Source organism: Osmerus mordax, chromosome 1 (assembly GCF_038355195.1).
Source record: "Osmerus mordax isolate fOsmMor3 chromosome 1, fOsmMor3.pri, whole genome shotgun sequence".
In the NCBI taxonomy this organism is placed as follows: Eukaryota; Metazoa; Chordata; class Actinopteri; order Osmeriformes; family Osmeridae; genus Osmerus; species Osmerus mordax.
Window position 1 is genome coordinate 20,040,812 of NC_090050.1, and position 14,210 is coordinate 20,055,021.

A 14,210-nucleotide genomic window follows, 5' to 3' on the forward strand; every position below is an offset into this window, starting at 1 on the left:
TAACACTTTGAAAAATACTCACTGTTCCTCAGAATGATACCAAATACTGGGAAAAAAACAGTACAATACACAATGTCTGCCAAGACTACAACTGAATGCATGAAACAAGTTCCCTGAGATTCAATGACATTACAACCACCTAAAAAGGCATATACATAAAAAATATATGCATGTGAGGTAGGTGAGGTGACAGTAGACAGTACCTTACAAAAGCATTAAATAATCTACTTATTAACTGGAAAATAATGTGCTACTTAGACTCGTCTGCTTTTTGTTTTATTTTGATTTCCTCCTCTTGGGCAGTGGTCTCCTCCAAGGCCTGAGTCTGTTCCACTACTGCCTGTCCTGATTCAGATGCTAAGGGCTGACCTCTCTCCTTCACCCCCAGCATGAGGCCCTTCTCCTGGGACTGTTCATCTCGGACCTGCCCCTGGCCCTGCTCCCTCTCCAGGACCCTGTAGTAGTAGATGTTCAAGATGAAGTACAAGACACCTGCAGTCAGATTGATGGCCCCACAGGTCAGGTACAGGTACTGGTAGTCACCTGTGATGTCCACTAGGGCTCCTGAGCAGAGAGAAGATGGAGACAAACAGAGAGTCATGTTACAGGGAACACTGGACAACCAGCACACTGATTAAGGGACGGTGACATTTTCTGGAAGGGTATCTGTTGACATTTCCACGAGGTTTAACAAATCGTATCTGTGTAGAAGAAAAATGTCTCCCAGCAATGGAGATGAAAGAACAACAAGAAGTAGAAAATATACTATAGATGCAAATGGCTGCTATACAACAAACAGTCCACCAATGCTGCAGTGGCGACACCATTTAACAAACATACTGTCAAAAGTAATGGTGCTGCATGTACGCATTTTCACTGCCGAAGTGTATGAGATGTATGATGGCTGATGCTCTGGTGCTCCTCTCAAACTGCGGCCCAGCCAGAAAGGCCAATCCTGTAGGAGTTGTGTAGGAAATGACTGGGAGCCATTATGCCCTGCCTCGCTCGCCAGGGAACCCTGGGAAGGCAATTTGGCCTGCTGCAACTAGAACGAATCAGGAGAGTGGCCTATTCTCAGAGCGATATATATCTAGCTCGCTTCTGAAGAAAAGTGACAAATACGGTTTATATCAGATTTGAGAATTTCAGGCCTTCCCACCCACCCATGACTGACCCCCCCCCCCCCCCCCCCCACCCACAGACATGGATCGATCTATGGTCCCTACCAGCTCCTCTACACAGTCTTTCTGCCTACATGTTTTTGGGGTTCATGCAATTTGTTTGCGTGTGTATCATTAATTCGATGCCGTTTCAAATGAATGAGAAACAGAACTCAATTTGGAGTGTTTTGTCTTTTCTATAAATTTACTTTCACAACAGAACATGAAGGGATTTGTATACTAAATTATATCAAACACCTTTGTGTGGATTATTGTCTGTGATTTAAGTCACACTGTTGTTGATTGCAAACTTTCCTTTAACAACTTATGGACTTTTTTTTCCAATTGCTCTGAACACAAGGTCATCATGAGCCAAGGTTCAGTTATATAGGGGGATTGTTTTCAGGTTAAGAAAGACAATTAAAATCTTAAATCTCAATGAACAGTTTTTTTGGGGGTCCAATATAATTATAAGGGCATGTGTTATCCTTTGTGTGTGTGTGGGCCTGTGTGCTGGGAGGGGTCACTTTGCCCCTGGGTCAGTATAAGACAGCACCATGCGGGCACCATCTGATTGATGGTGCTTCGTCCTGTGGGCGTGTGCAAATGACCATCACCCTCATTAAGACAGCCCTTGATTGGCTGAACGATAATGAAGTCCATCTGTTCGAGTCACCTCCTTTTTTAGCATATTCATGGTTTAATTATGGCCCAGGTACAAGCCTATAATGAGCAAAGTCTGAACTGAGATTCATTAAACACAGAAAGCAAAAGGCTAATTATGGCAATTAACTCACTTCCTCCTAATTGGGCTGACCTGGAGGTTTGGGGCAGTGGCGCAGAGTGCTGTGCAGTAACGAGGAGACTTGTAAGGGGAAATGTAGAGATTCTACCCCCTCCAGAAGTACGCTCAACGTGTGGGGAGGTACTTATTTACCCCCATTAAAACGAATGCCTCAGAACAGGGTCACACGAAAAACAACCAGCGGGCCACCTCATTAAAAGTCAGACGGGAGAAAGAGGAATATTTCGACCTGCCAATTGATTCCCATACAGGGGAGCCCCTCCTGCTGTCTCCAGTGGTGTCTGCCATTGTACTTACACTTTGGGGTGATAATTGAGCCCGAATGAAAGGAGATAGTGTTCGGTGTTCTCTTGATTATAACAAGACACTCTAGCAGAACGATTAGGTGCTGTGAGAGACAGATGCTGGCTACAGTCAATTAAGAGCAATATGGAAAAAGAAAATTGCTGCAAGGACAGTGAAGAAGTTGTGTGACGGTAACAATCTTTCCATGAAAATAAGAAACAAATAGTTCAGTCTTCAAGTGTTGAAGTAACCAAAAGGCATATAACAGCTGTGTAGAGAAAGGAACTTTGCTCATGTTGGGGACTGCTGTGCTCAGGAAGCTGTGGTGTTGTACACGCCTGTGCTGCAGTCAGCAGCAGTAGGCCGAGGGGAAATAGATAAAGAGAACGAGAGGCGCGTAGAGACCTTCATTACCCTTACGGCTTCTTAGCTCCAAAAAACGTTCCATAATTTGTGTGGAGGATGAATCCTCTAGCGGGCGTGCCCTGAAAACCCAAGCGCGCCCGGCTTATTTACACCAGTAAATAACCGTGACCAATTACTGCCTTTCTGTGGGCTGGCCATGCGCTCCAGGCTGCCCTGCTCACCGATGATAATCCAATTCTACTGGAATGTCTTACAATAATGACACCCTGGGAAGCTGTTCTGCTCCAGCTCCACAGTGCGGGACCCGTGACCAAGAACCTGAGAGGGGAGGGGGACACTGCCCACACTACCTCAGCCTGCACTAATTCCATTTACAGTGTCATTTAGGAAGTCTTAGTCCTCCAAAGTAGAACTTTTCCTCTACTTTTTGAAACCCAAGATTGGCATTGTGGTTTGATCAGCACCCTGAGTAGGGACGGAAGTGGAGGGGAGTTATTTGTGTGTGTGTGTGTGTGTGTAGGTCTTACCTCCTAAAGGTGGCCCCAGCAGCATTGGGCAGCTCTCTATGATGGTAGCCAGTCCCACCGCACTGGAGAAGCGCCGGGGTCCTACCATCTCCATCAGGCACTCAAAAACAAGAGCAAACAGCATGCCAAATGCGACGGCAAAGAACACAGTGTACACCACCAGGCCCCAGTACCCACGAGCCAGGGGGTAGAGCAGGTGGCACACACCATTCAAGACGATAGCAAAGCTGAAGAAATAGTGGATCCTTGGCCTGACAAACTTGGTGTTGGCTATGAACCCGGTCCCTGGGCGAACAAACATGTCCACAAATCCCATGATGGTGAGGAGGAGGGCGGAGGAGTATTCATCTGCATACTTGCTCCTTGCAGCCTGCGCCAGGAACACCACAGGGGCGTACAGCCCCAGGAACAAAAGCACATTGGGCACAATGTAGATGAGGAAGCCCTTGTGTTTGAAGAGGGAGAGGTCCAGGGCTTTGTTAACACTCCTCATGAAGCCTCCCTTCAGCTGTGTGGTGCTCTGTCCCATCACAACAGCCCCTGTCTGCTTCTGGTACTGGGCTGCTCCGGCTGGGATGCCATTGGGCTGTGTGGTAAGGCACCTTGGTTGCGGGTCACCCAAGGGCCTCATGAGGGCCCCAGCTACACAGCAGTTCAACATCAGAGCCCCAAGAATGAGGAAACTCCCCCTCCAACCAAAGTGGTCAAACAGGAACCGATTGAAGGGTGCCAGGATGCTAAGGAATACTGGACTTCCGGTCATGGCCACCCCATTGGCTATAGGTCTTTTGACCACAAAGTACTTCCCAATGATGGTCAGTGAGGGTTGGAGGTTAAAAGACAGTCCAAAACCTGTGGGTAATGGAATAGAGGAGAGAAGTCACGTTTCACACTCTCCATTCTCTGAGGCAGCATTCTAAGCTTAAACGTCTGGAGGTGCTAGCAGGATTAAATTAAGACCAATTCTACTTTGTGCACATTAACGCTCCATCTCATTTCACATTGCCAACTAAAATCTCATTACTGGAAGCTGGAATAATTTCAGAAATGATTCCTCCATTTAAGTGGAAATAAATTAGAGACTCAGGGTAATTCATTCACTACAAGCTCCATTCTCCAAAAAATCCAATTTAATAGCATTTCACCCTGTAAATGAGCATCTTATTCTTTAAATTAGTCTCTATTTGAAGATGAAGAGCTACTGGAAGCTAGATTGACTGCTATATTTGATCATTCACGTCTGTTAAATGTCTCCAGATCACAATCCCCTACTGAACAAGGCCAACTGAGATACTTTTATAAGTTGTATTCACTTTATTTCAAGAGGGCCTGTATGTAAACATTGGACCTTTGCAAAGTAAACCTATCTGCTCCATAGGAGAAAAGGTTTGTTTTTAATTTGAATTTAACTGAGAAAAGGTCTGGTAATTTAGGTGGTTAGGTAGGTAGGTACAGTTCTCAAACACTGTATATGTCTGAACAGAGGGAATAGCCGATGGTCTTCAGAACACTGATTTAAGAATTGCAGTTCTTGTTATAAGTCAAACACATTGTGGCAAGATGCTACACAAGTCCTGTTGCATCTGAACTCAACACTGAAAAAGTGTTCCACATAAGTGTTCAGTTCAGTGAGTGTGAGGGGAAGGGCATGTCCCAGCCTGTTACAGAGAGAGGACACTGGGGGATGATGACAGAGATAACTTCATGGCCCCACACTTGGCCTAACAGTCCTCTCCTGTCCATATTAATTCTCCCCACTAGTCCAAGGCTGGGTAATGAGCATCGTAGGGTGGAGGGCACTCCAGGGAGGGGACCAGGGTGGTAGCCGAGGGGACAGGACCGGAGGCCACAGAAGGCCACCCTCACTGGGACAGACTACCCTGTCTTAATTACAGTCCTCCTTTCATCCCCTCAGAGCCCAGTGGCACGGATAGACGTATTGTGCCCAGCCAGATAGCATGCTAGGTGAGCCAGGGGAACCAGAGCTGGCAGCTAGAGACCAGGAGAGGATGTGGATATCTACCCCAGAGAAGCATCTCCAGGGCTGGGAAAGGTAGGGCCAGTGGTGGGGTAAACAAGTCTAAGGTCTGAGTGAGACTCGGGAGACTGGTTAATTCACATTTTACAAAATTGGTATGTAGGTACCCGAATCTGATCCTATATGACTTTAGGTTTTGTGAGCGTTTGTTTTGTTCCTATACAAATAATATGCTGTTTACTGGTCTTAGTCACACTATATTTCCATGTGCCTTTATCTGAACTAACTAGTGTGGTGTCCTAATCAACCAACAATTGTATTGTAGGTTCTTACTAACAGTTAAATTGCATGTAGTACATATAAAACACAGGAAATCAAAAGAAGGGATAAGAAATGGATGGGTACCTCCGATCACTCCTATGCATATGTACAAATGTGTAATGGAGTTGGCAAAAGAAGCAGTTATCATGGCAACACTACACATCAAGCCGCCGACCATAACCACTGGGCGGCTTCCAAAACGGTTGACCAGCATGCTGCTAATAGGTCCTGTGAAAGAAAAAATGCGTAAGAGAGAGAAAGAGAGGGGGGGGGAGAGAAAGGGTCATTGTGAGTGTGGCTGATTAGAATGGCTCCATTGCACTGTTACACACAAGCCACACCTGCTACAGCTCGAACATTAGAATAGCACATCACTCTGTCTCAATTTATATGAGAACATTGGGAAACATCCATCACACAAACAGTCATGCCATGGTTATTGAAATGGTAAGATGTTGCCTTTGAAAGCTGTGCTGAAATGGAATTCTGCAAGGCTAGTGATAATTGAAAATTCTTTGTAAACAATAAAAGGATTACAAATGTTGGCGGACAGTTTTTTCTCTTTTTTTTCTCCAAAAGCATCTTTACAAAAGATGATTAATTTATGAGTACACATGAAGGGAAAAAAGGATAACATGTGGATTTGTTTGCCTAAAATCCATTCTTCAAAATTGATTACATGTCTTGCGCAAACCCTATGAATCCTTCTTGGTGATTTACAAAGATATGGAATTATGCATATTATAAAGACAGGACAGTTAAACAGAATATGTAGCTAAGTGGGAAGCTTTTCACATTTACAGTGGAAAAACAAATCATTTCACTAGGCTAGTGGATAGCATGACAATGACCTTGATGCATAATGCATGCTGTTTCCTTAATCATCTGAATGCAGATGTGCACCGCACCGTTCCACAGCGGAAAGTCCCAGTTTTCTAAAGCAAACATTCCTGACTACCACTCAAAGGGCCTTCAGTAATAAACGGTATTCTCTGACATAACCTGAACACAGTAGAAGGCCATCTCCCCTAGCGAGGAGGCTGCACTCGCAGGCTCACATATACATCACATCCTCCCTGTGACACTGGCATAGGGAGGCATCCAAGACCCCATCCCAATTTCCTCTCCCATTATAGCCATCACAGTGAATCCTTAAGTCATAGGTCTTCTGAAGTGGCTGTCACATGTCGTCCATGGGGACCTGGTGTGTGGTCCAAATGTGGTGAACCCACCCCCTGATATATTCTCTCTGTCTCTCCCTCCACTGGGTGACATTGCAAAAGCCAAGCCAAGGACAACATGATGAAGCCGCTTGCCTCTGAGTCTGTGTAGGGGGATATTTCACGGGCTGGGCTCTTTGTGTTAGGGACTGCAGGTGAGTCAGGAAGCTATGTCCTGTAACCTTGCACCCACTGATTGATTTCCATAAATCTTATATTATGAATGTTCTTAATGTAATGACTCTATATCATTTTGTAATTCATACGAGGTATCTGAGAACTATAATTTCTTGAATCAGACTAATGTACTCCTGACATAAAACACCACTTTTGGCATTTCAGACCACTGTCTGAGCCTGTGACGACACAGTATGCTTGATCTGGCTATGCTTTTTAGCCTTGCAGGTCATATGAAAGCATGGAGAGGGTGTGAAACCAGTCAGACTAGTGCCTATGAGTGCTTCTACGTTAAGTTGCCACACCCATGTTCATGTTTGGTGTAAAAGGCATGCCAGTCCACCACTTCGGCAAGAGACTCAATGAGACATGAGGTAGTGTCTTCTTCACACCCTAATAAAGAAACTAAACTGCTGTCGCACATTAACAACAAACAAACTTTGGGCAATATTGATCGGCTTTAGTGTGATTTGTCTACTCACCACCAGCATACATAGACGATAGCATGATGGAGGATATCCAGGCTATCTCACTGGAGGAGACTGAGTAGTAGTCCTGAATGTCCTTGAAGAACACTGTGATGGCTTTGGGCATAGCAAAGGAGAAGCCAATGGTGATGAAGGAGCTAAAGACCACAACCCAGCCCCAGCCTCCATCTGGACAAGCCCCCTGGGTAGATGGTGGTCGAGCGGACATGGTTCTGCAACATAGAAGACACAGCCATGTCACAATCTGCCAGATCTATAAACTCTCTTGTAACACTTTAAATCATACCAAGCTGAATGCTTTACTCCTGTTGCACTGCAGGCTTTCTTAACAGTGTGGAGCGATACTGCTCCCTATTTAGAGCCTTGTTGTGATGTCGAGAACTACTGGATGTGACTCCGCAACTTCAGTGATTGGATTACCTAGCCTCAAAGTTCAAACAGCATGTGACCATCATCTTGGAACTAATTTAGCCCTTAAAGTTGTTGTTTAAGTAGTTTACGTAGAGTAGTTTGCAAAATTTAATAATTGATCTAAATGACTCCTGCATCATGAGAATGTATATAGTTTTATAGCCTTACTATACTGCAATTTTAACTTTAAATTATTAAGGTATTTAATGTTGAAAAGTTTTGTCTTAATGATAGAACAGGGTTGCTGACTGGCTCTTCAAGGATGCAGCTAACAGTATTTTGCTCATGTTACCCTTACTGTATGTATGACTTGAGAAATACAAACATTTAACAAAAATGACAAAAAGGTGAGCTGTACGTTACGTTTGCGTCACATACCATACAAAACCATCCGAGCCTCTGTGAGGTCAATCAAATAGTAGCACGTAACTTCCAACAGTTAAACATATGACCTGATTTAGTGCAAAATTCTTTCTAACAGCATTTTACACGTGGACAGTCGCAGAGTAGTGTTGCACGTGAATTCCTGAGCATATTTCTAAGGAACGCCATTTTATTAGTGACTTACCATAAGCAGTTCCTCTGTACCCAGTTGCCCTGCAAGTTGTTTTTCGATTTTGTTAACATAGTAGTGTTTTAGGCTTTTCTATTGACTTTTATACGTCACGTGTTGCCTCGTTTGCCCCCTGTGTTACGTTATTCAGCGCTCGTGCTTCTTGTTTGCATAACCACAATTATCACATCTTAAAAGAATTTGGTTGTAAGTAGCATTGTTAACAATAATTGTCCCCAAAAATACATGTTTTCAGGTTAGCTAAATATTCTTTAAAAGATATACGGCCAATCCTCAATAAATATGGCCAAGTAGGCTACCATTCCCATTGTCTTTATACATGCCTGTCCGGGTATATAACATCTGTACTTATTCTATAGCCTTTGTGTATGGAATTCAACAGTTTAATAAATAATGGTCACAACTTTAAGTTTAAGTTTTATTCTCAAAGTATGTGCAATGTGAATTTCACAGTTGAGCTCAACCACCACCCAAACCCTATTACAGGCAAACCAGCAACAAAAAAATTAAAAGGAAGAACTGCCTGATGCCCATTCAAAGGAATCTATTACCCAAGGCCATTAGCTCTTGCACATAGACTGACTTATTCTCTGTAAGCTTTGTGTATTTCACATGACTGGTATGTGACATAATATAACATTGTATGTAGTTATCTGTAATGCTTGACTTCAATTTGAATGAGAGGTAATTGCTAAATTAAAACTACAGAGAAACCAAGTATTAAAATAAATTGCTCATGTGCAGATAATCACTTGTCCTTGACAGGGCAGAATAACACTACCATAACAAAATCAGTAAATAGAAATAGAAAAACAGTAATTGAAAACAAAACAAAAAATCACATCTATTTTTCAAGTTATAAAACAAAAATAAGTTTAAAAAACTGTGCAAGTACAGCAAACTTATAGTACAGTATATTACACATACAACATTTAAATACAGTACTGTGTATCAATAGAAATCCTGAGAGTTGTCTATTCTTGGTTCCCAAGTGGCATTTGGGCAAAGCCCCTTTCTCCACCCCCTGACAGGGGATCTGGAGGGCACTGTTCTGACCAGGTCAAATGAGAGCCAAATGATCTTCTCAGCAGAAGTGTATCATGTCCACAAAAAAGAGTTCGCATTTTACTCTCCAAGTCAAAGTCTGATGACATGATTGCTTTATGGTTCATGACGGATTCATTTTAGGGAACGCCTTTCTTCAAATATGAAATAAAAGAGGGCAATATGTAGTGCAAAGATGACACAGGAAACTGCTTTTGAGAAACGTATTGACGACATTGAATATGTTGCAGTTTAAAAGGGAACTTCACTCAATGGCTATTATTAATTCTATACAAGATTGTCAAAAAAAACAGCACCAATAGTCATCGTGTCCTCCAGGTGTGAAGATGGATTCATGCGATTCATGAGTGAACACAAACACACACAGGGTCACATGCACCTCATTAGCTGCATTTCCAGGAGGGTGCTCTGTAATATTTGCAGGTAGAGACCATTGAAGTGGAGAGTGATTCAGTGCAATGATGAGTAAGACTTCAAGGACACTGTATTACCTTTCACTGGTACAAACAATTGTTTCAGATGACCCTTTTCCACCCATAGGCACAACGCCATCCCAGGGGATCTCTGCACAACGTACATCATATTCCCACTACAGAATTCCTTGAACTACATAAACTAGACTGTCACAACCAAAAATTAGCCATTTAAACTAAGCAAAGAATGCATACTAAGTGAGCTTAAAAAAATAAAATAAAAAGAGTTAATGCTTGTCTTAGTTTATCCAAATTAGAAGTATCACAGTTTCATGAGTTATTGCTGTCAGAATTTAAGTAACTTTCCAGATTGACCAAAATGTGTTTACCAGAGGTTTAGGAGGAACGCCGTTTTAGATTATTTTCTCAGGCAGATTGTAATAGAAGGCCAAACAAGATCCTTAATAAGGAAATGTCAGTGCTTGACAATGCAGTAAGACTCTCACTGTGGCCACATCAATGCATTGGTCTGCTGAAGAAAAGAAAAAAAGAGAACTAAAAACCTTCACTCCTTTTCCAATGTCTCTTAAGATGTCACTGTGGCAAAACTTGTTATACAGGACATATAATTGACTTGGCCACACACACACACACACACACACACAAACACCATCCTTATTTCTCCAATGTGGAGAGTGAATAATGAACCCGTTGTTGAAGTTGTCATGGCATATGACACCTGTAACCATAAAATGGATGCAAAATCTTGATTGGTAAACAGAGCCAACAGCAAACGGCATCTACATAAATAACTGCAAAGTCCAAATTTAAACTTAAAACTGCCCTGAGGCAAACCAGCACAGCATATACTTTAAACCTTTAGCGAAGTGTAGTTTTTATAAAATAGCATCATCCAAGCTTCTAGCTTAACAGTGATACTGAATACATGTGGATCACTAACACACTTCACACAAACTAATAAACACTTCCACAAACTAAGCTGTGAGGAGCACTGAGCATAGAAAATGAAGGAAGTCGACCCCCCCCCCCCCCCCCCCCCCAAAAAAAAAGAAACTACAAAAAGGACAGAAGACCACCCCCCCTCCCCACCCACTTAATCTGAGCCACCCACCAATGAGCACCTGAGCTCATACCCGTATGGATGTATAGTATATATAGTTATATATATATAAAATGTTCACTTTATGCTGACATGTGGCTGTCCATTTCCAGAGGGCACTATGTTGCATGCTAATCACTTAAAAATAAATCCATAGCTATGTATGCCTTTCAAAGAAAATGGAACATGGCTCAACAACAAGCAAATAAGATGATAATTGCACTTATGATTCATTGTAGGGTACGGTAAATAAGCATCAGTGTATTTGGTACTGACTGAAAAAAAGAATACTGCAATCTTTAAAAGCACCCCAATTTGATCATATTTTAAAGTTAACGCTTTAAGACGAAACCAAAGATGGTCCTTGTGGCGCAAACCCAGAGCTGCACCAGGCACAAGGAAGGATTGGGTTCACAAAACAGCACCAGCTCCCTCAGAGGACTTTCTGTAGACATTGAGGGTACAGTTTGGCCACCACACACTCAAAATGGCGGCCTAGATCCCAGAGCCGGTCGGGCGTCTCATAGATCTTCGTCCAGCTGTCTGCCTCGTCGTCATACTGGAAAAGGCAGTTCTTGCGACTGGTGCGAAACACATGCTCTTCAACCATGACCTGTGTGGCTCGGACAAACAGGTGCAGCCGGCCCTGCAGCAGCATGGCCTTGATGTAGGGGCTGGTAGCCTGCTCAAAGGGCAGGTCTTTCTTACGGCTCCAGGTGTTCTGCTCAATGTCGTAGACCTCGACAGTGAAGGTGCGCTGGTGGTTCCTGCAGATCCCCGCAATGTAGTAGAGGCAGCTCTTGTGCAAGGCTGCCAGGCCCTGGCTCCTAGGGACCCCCATAGGAGCCAGGTGGCCCCAGTAGTCCTTGCGAGGATCGAAACAGAAAAAGAATTCACCTGAGAATAGAAAGAACAAAACATGGTGTTAAAGGTATAGAAGTCTCCCATGTGTGTCACTCAACACAAGCCACGTGGCTCCGACGCTCTCCCATCACACGCCAACCCACCCTGGAGAACGTAGATGCGGTCTCGGTACTCCACTGCACTGTGGAACTCCATGGCCACGGGCATGGGGCTGACAGCCGTCCAGCAGTTGTCCCTGGCGTCATAGCACTCGACCGACTTGAGCGCATTGCGCCCATCGCCCTCGTACACACGGCCACCCAGAGCGTAGAGCTTCCCGCAGCAGTGCACCAGCCTGCAGCCGATCCTGGCCCTCAGCAGGGGGGAGAGGGGCAGCCACCGGTTCCCTGCATGCTCATACTGCCAGAAGTCGCTCTCTGCCCTGTGGTCGATGGACACCTCGCTGTTGCTCGGGCGGTAGCCTCCTGCGATGTAGATGTCGTTTTCCGAGGACACCAGGATACCCACCTCCCGAAGGTCATTAGGGGGTTTGCAGAGCTTAAACACCTTCCCGGTAGCGGTGTCCAGACAAGGCACTGTCTGCTTCTTCCCTGAGTGTTTGGGCGCAGCGTCGAAGCAGAGGACCATCTCGGAAGCCGTCATGCCCAGGCGCTGCGGGCAGCCATTGGTGCCGTTGACGTGGGCCTTGGCCTCGGAGGGGTCCCTAGATAGGGTGAGCGCGTAGACGAAGGAGGGGGGGATCTCGCTGAGGAAGGTCTCGTCGAGGAGCGGCAGGCGGATACACTGGCCGAACACCTCGGTCAGGTCCGCCTCCCGGCAAGGCCGATCATGTTCCAGCCAACGGATGATGCTCTGGAACACATGTTCCTCCTTCTCCACGTTCAGGTCGTCGCTGTCCAAGATGCTGACCAGCTGATCCTTGTTGAGCTGGAGGAACTCCTGTTCACTTGACACACACAGGAACTGCAACAGCAATACAAAGACGGGGCTGGTTTCATTTACGTGTAACATACAGGTCTGAAGAGAACTCATTAAACAGGTCTGATGTTCTACAAATAAGTAGTCTCTAATGAGTCGTCTGCTGATGGCATGCCCCCATAGGCCAATTAAAACCCACCTTCTTGCGGATGTAATCCTGGGAGCGTTCCCTCAGTTCCTGGTGGCCGTAGGCATCCGCAAACATATACACGCCGATGCAGTTCTGAGGGTCCAGCCGGCTGATCATGAACTGGGCACACTGATCCTGCAGGGCTGGGATCTGGAAGATGCTGGCTGCCGTGAACAAGGCCTGGACATTAGACTCAGACAGCGTGACCCTGGATGTGTAGGCATAGTCCAGGACCAGCTGCATGGACTCCGACTCTACCCCGACGATCCGAACCTCGCGCTGGCTGCTCTCTGTAAGGCCACTGGTGAACATGGACCTGGAGCAGATGTGAATTATTTACATTTAGTCATTAAGCAGACGCTCTTAACCAGAGCGACTTACAGTAAGTACAGGGACAATTCCTCCCGAGGCAAGTAGGGTGAAGTGCCTTGCCCAAGGACACATCATTTTTGCACGGCCGGGAATCGAACAGGCAACCTTCTGATTAATAGCACGATTCCCTAACCGATCAGCCATCTGACCCCCCCCACCCAGCACAATAATAAATCTATGGTTGATGCAGTTGATGAAATTCCAGAAATGTTCCGGCACAATAGTTTCCATTTAGTCATATAGCAGACGCTCTTATCCAGAGCGACTCACAGTAAGTACAGGGACATTCTCCCCGAGGCAAGTAGGGTGAAGTGTCTTGCCCAAGGACACAACATAATTTTCTTGCACGCCATTTGTTCATTTGAAGCAGCAGTGGTTGCAATTAAAACACACATTAGGAAATAAAAGGATCACATAGAAAAAAGAACAAACGTGAAGCACTATCATTAGGTAATATTTCAAATCAACCTGTACACCCCCATCAGGTTTCCCTTCCTACCTAAAGTAAGGGCTGATTGCAGCAAGGACATTCCGGTGACAGGAGAAGGTCTGGCCATGGTCCACTTCTACGACAATGTCTGTGAGCTGTGCTTCATCGTACAAGGCTTTGAGTTGCTGAAGCACTATACATGCATGGACAGCATCAACACCATTGTAGTTTGAGTTTACAGGAGTCCCATTCTGTACTTGTAACAGCTTGCCTACTTCTGTAAAACAGAAACAAGAGAAATGTGTCAGCATAAGAATCTATAGCAAGAGACATTAAATAAAATCGACCTTAGTGTCTGCAATGTTTATAATTGATGTGCGCTGGCGACCATGCGTCTTGTTGTTGTTGTACACTAAAACACATGTTGACGCTTGTGATCACATGAACAGATAGAATGTGACTAACATACTTGACACATTACTTTGAATATTTATTTATTTTACTTGTGGTGTAAGTGGTTTGATTT

At 44.6% G+C, this 14,210-nt stretch overlaps 2 protein-coding genes across 2 annotated transcripts; both read right to left on the minus strand.

The window, feature by feature from the left end:
• Positions 1 to 250: 250 nt before the first annotated feature.
• On the minus strand, positions 251 to 7,535 carry LOC136944633 (monocarboxylate transporter 2-like). Its single transcript, XM_067238477.1, has 4 exons — positions 7,322 to 7,535; positions 5,527 to 5,670; positions 3,144 to 3,995; positions 251 to 564 (listed from the first exon to the last, which is right to left on the minus strand). Exons 1-4 carry the CDS (start codon positions 7,533 to 7,535, stop codon positions 251 to 253), a joined length of 1,524 nt encoding a protein of 507 aa, XP_067094578.1.
• A 3,380-nt stretch (positions 7,536 to 10,915) lies between these two features.
• kbtbd8 (kelch repeat and BTB (POZ) domain containing 8) lies at positions 10,916 to 13,819 on the minus strand. The gene is made up of 4 exons (XM_067241781.1): positions 13,754 to 13,819; positions 12,892 to 13,198; positions 11,918 to 12,737; positions 10,916 to 11,807 (listed from the first exon to the last, which is right to left on the minus strand). Exons 2-4 carry the CDS (start codon positions 13,192 to 13,194, stop codon positions 11,344 to 11,346), a joined length of 1,587 nt encoding a protein of 528 aa, XP_067097882.1. The 5' UTR covers positions 13,195 to 13,198; positions 13,754 to 13,819; the 3' UTR covers positions 10,916 to 11,343.
• Between the last annotated feature and the right edge of the window lie 391 nt (positions 13,820 to 14,210).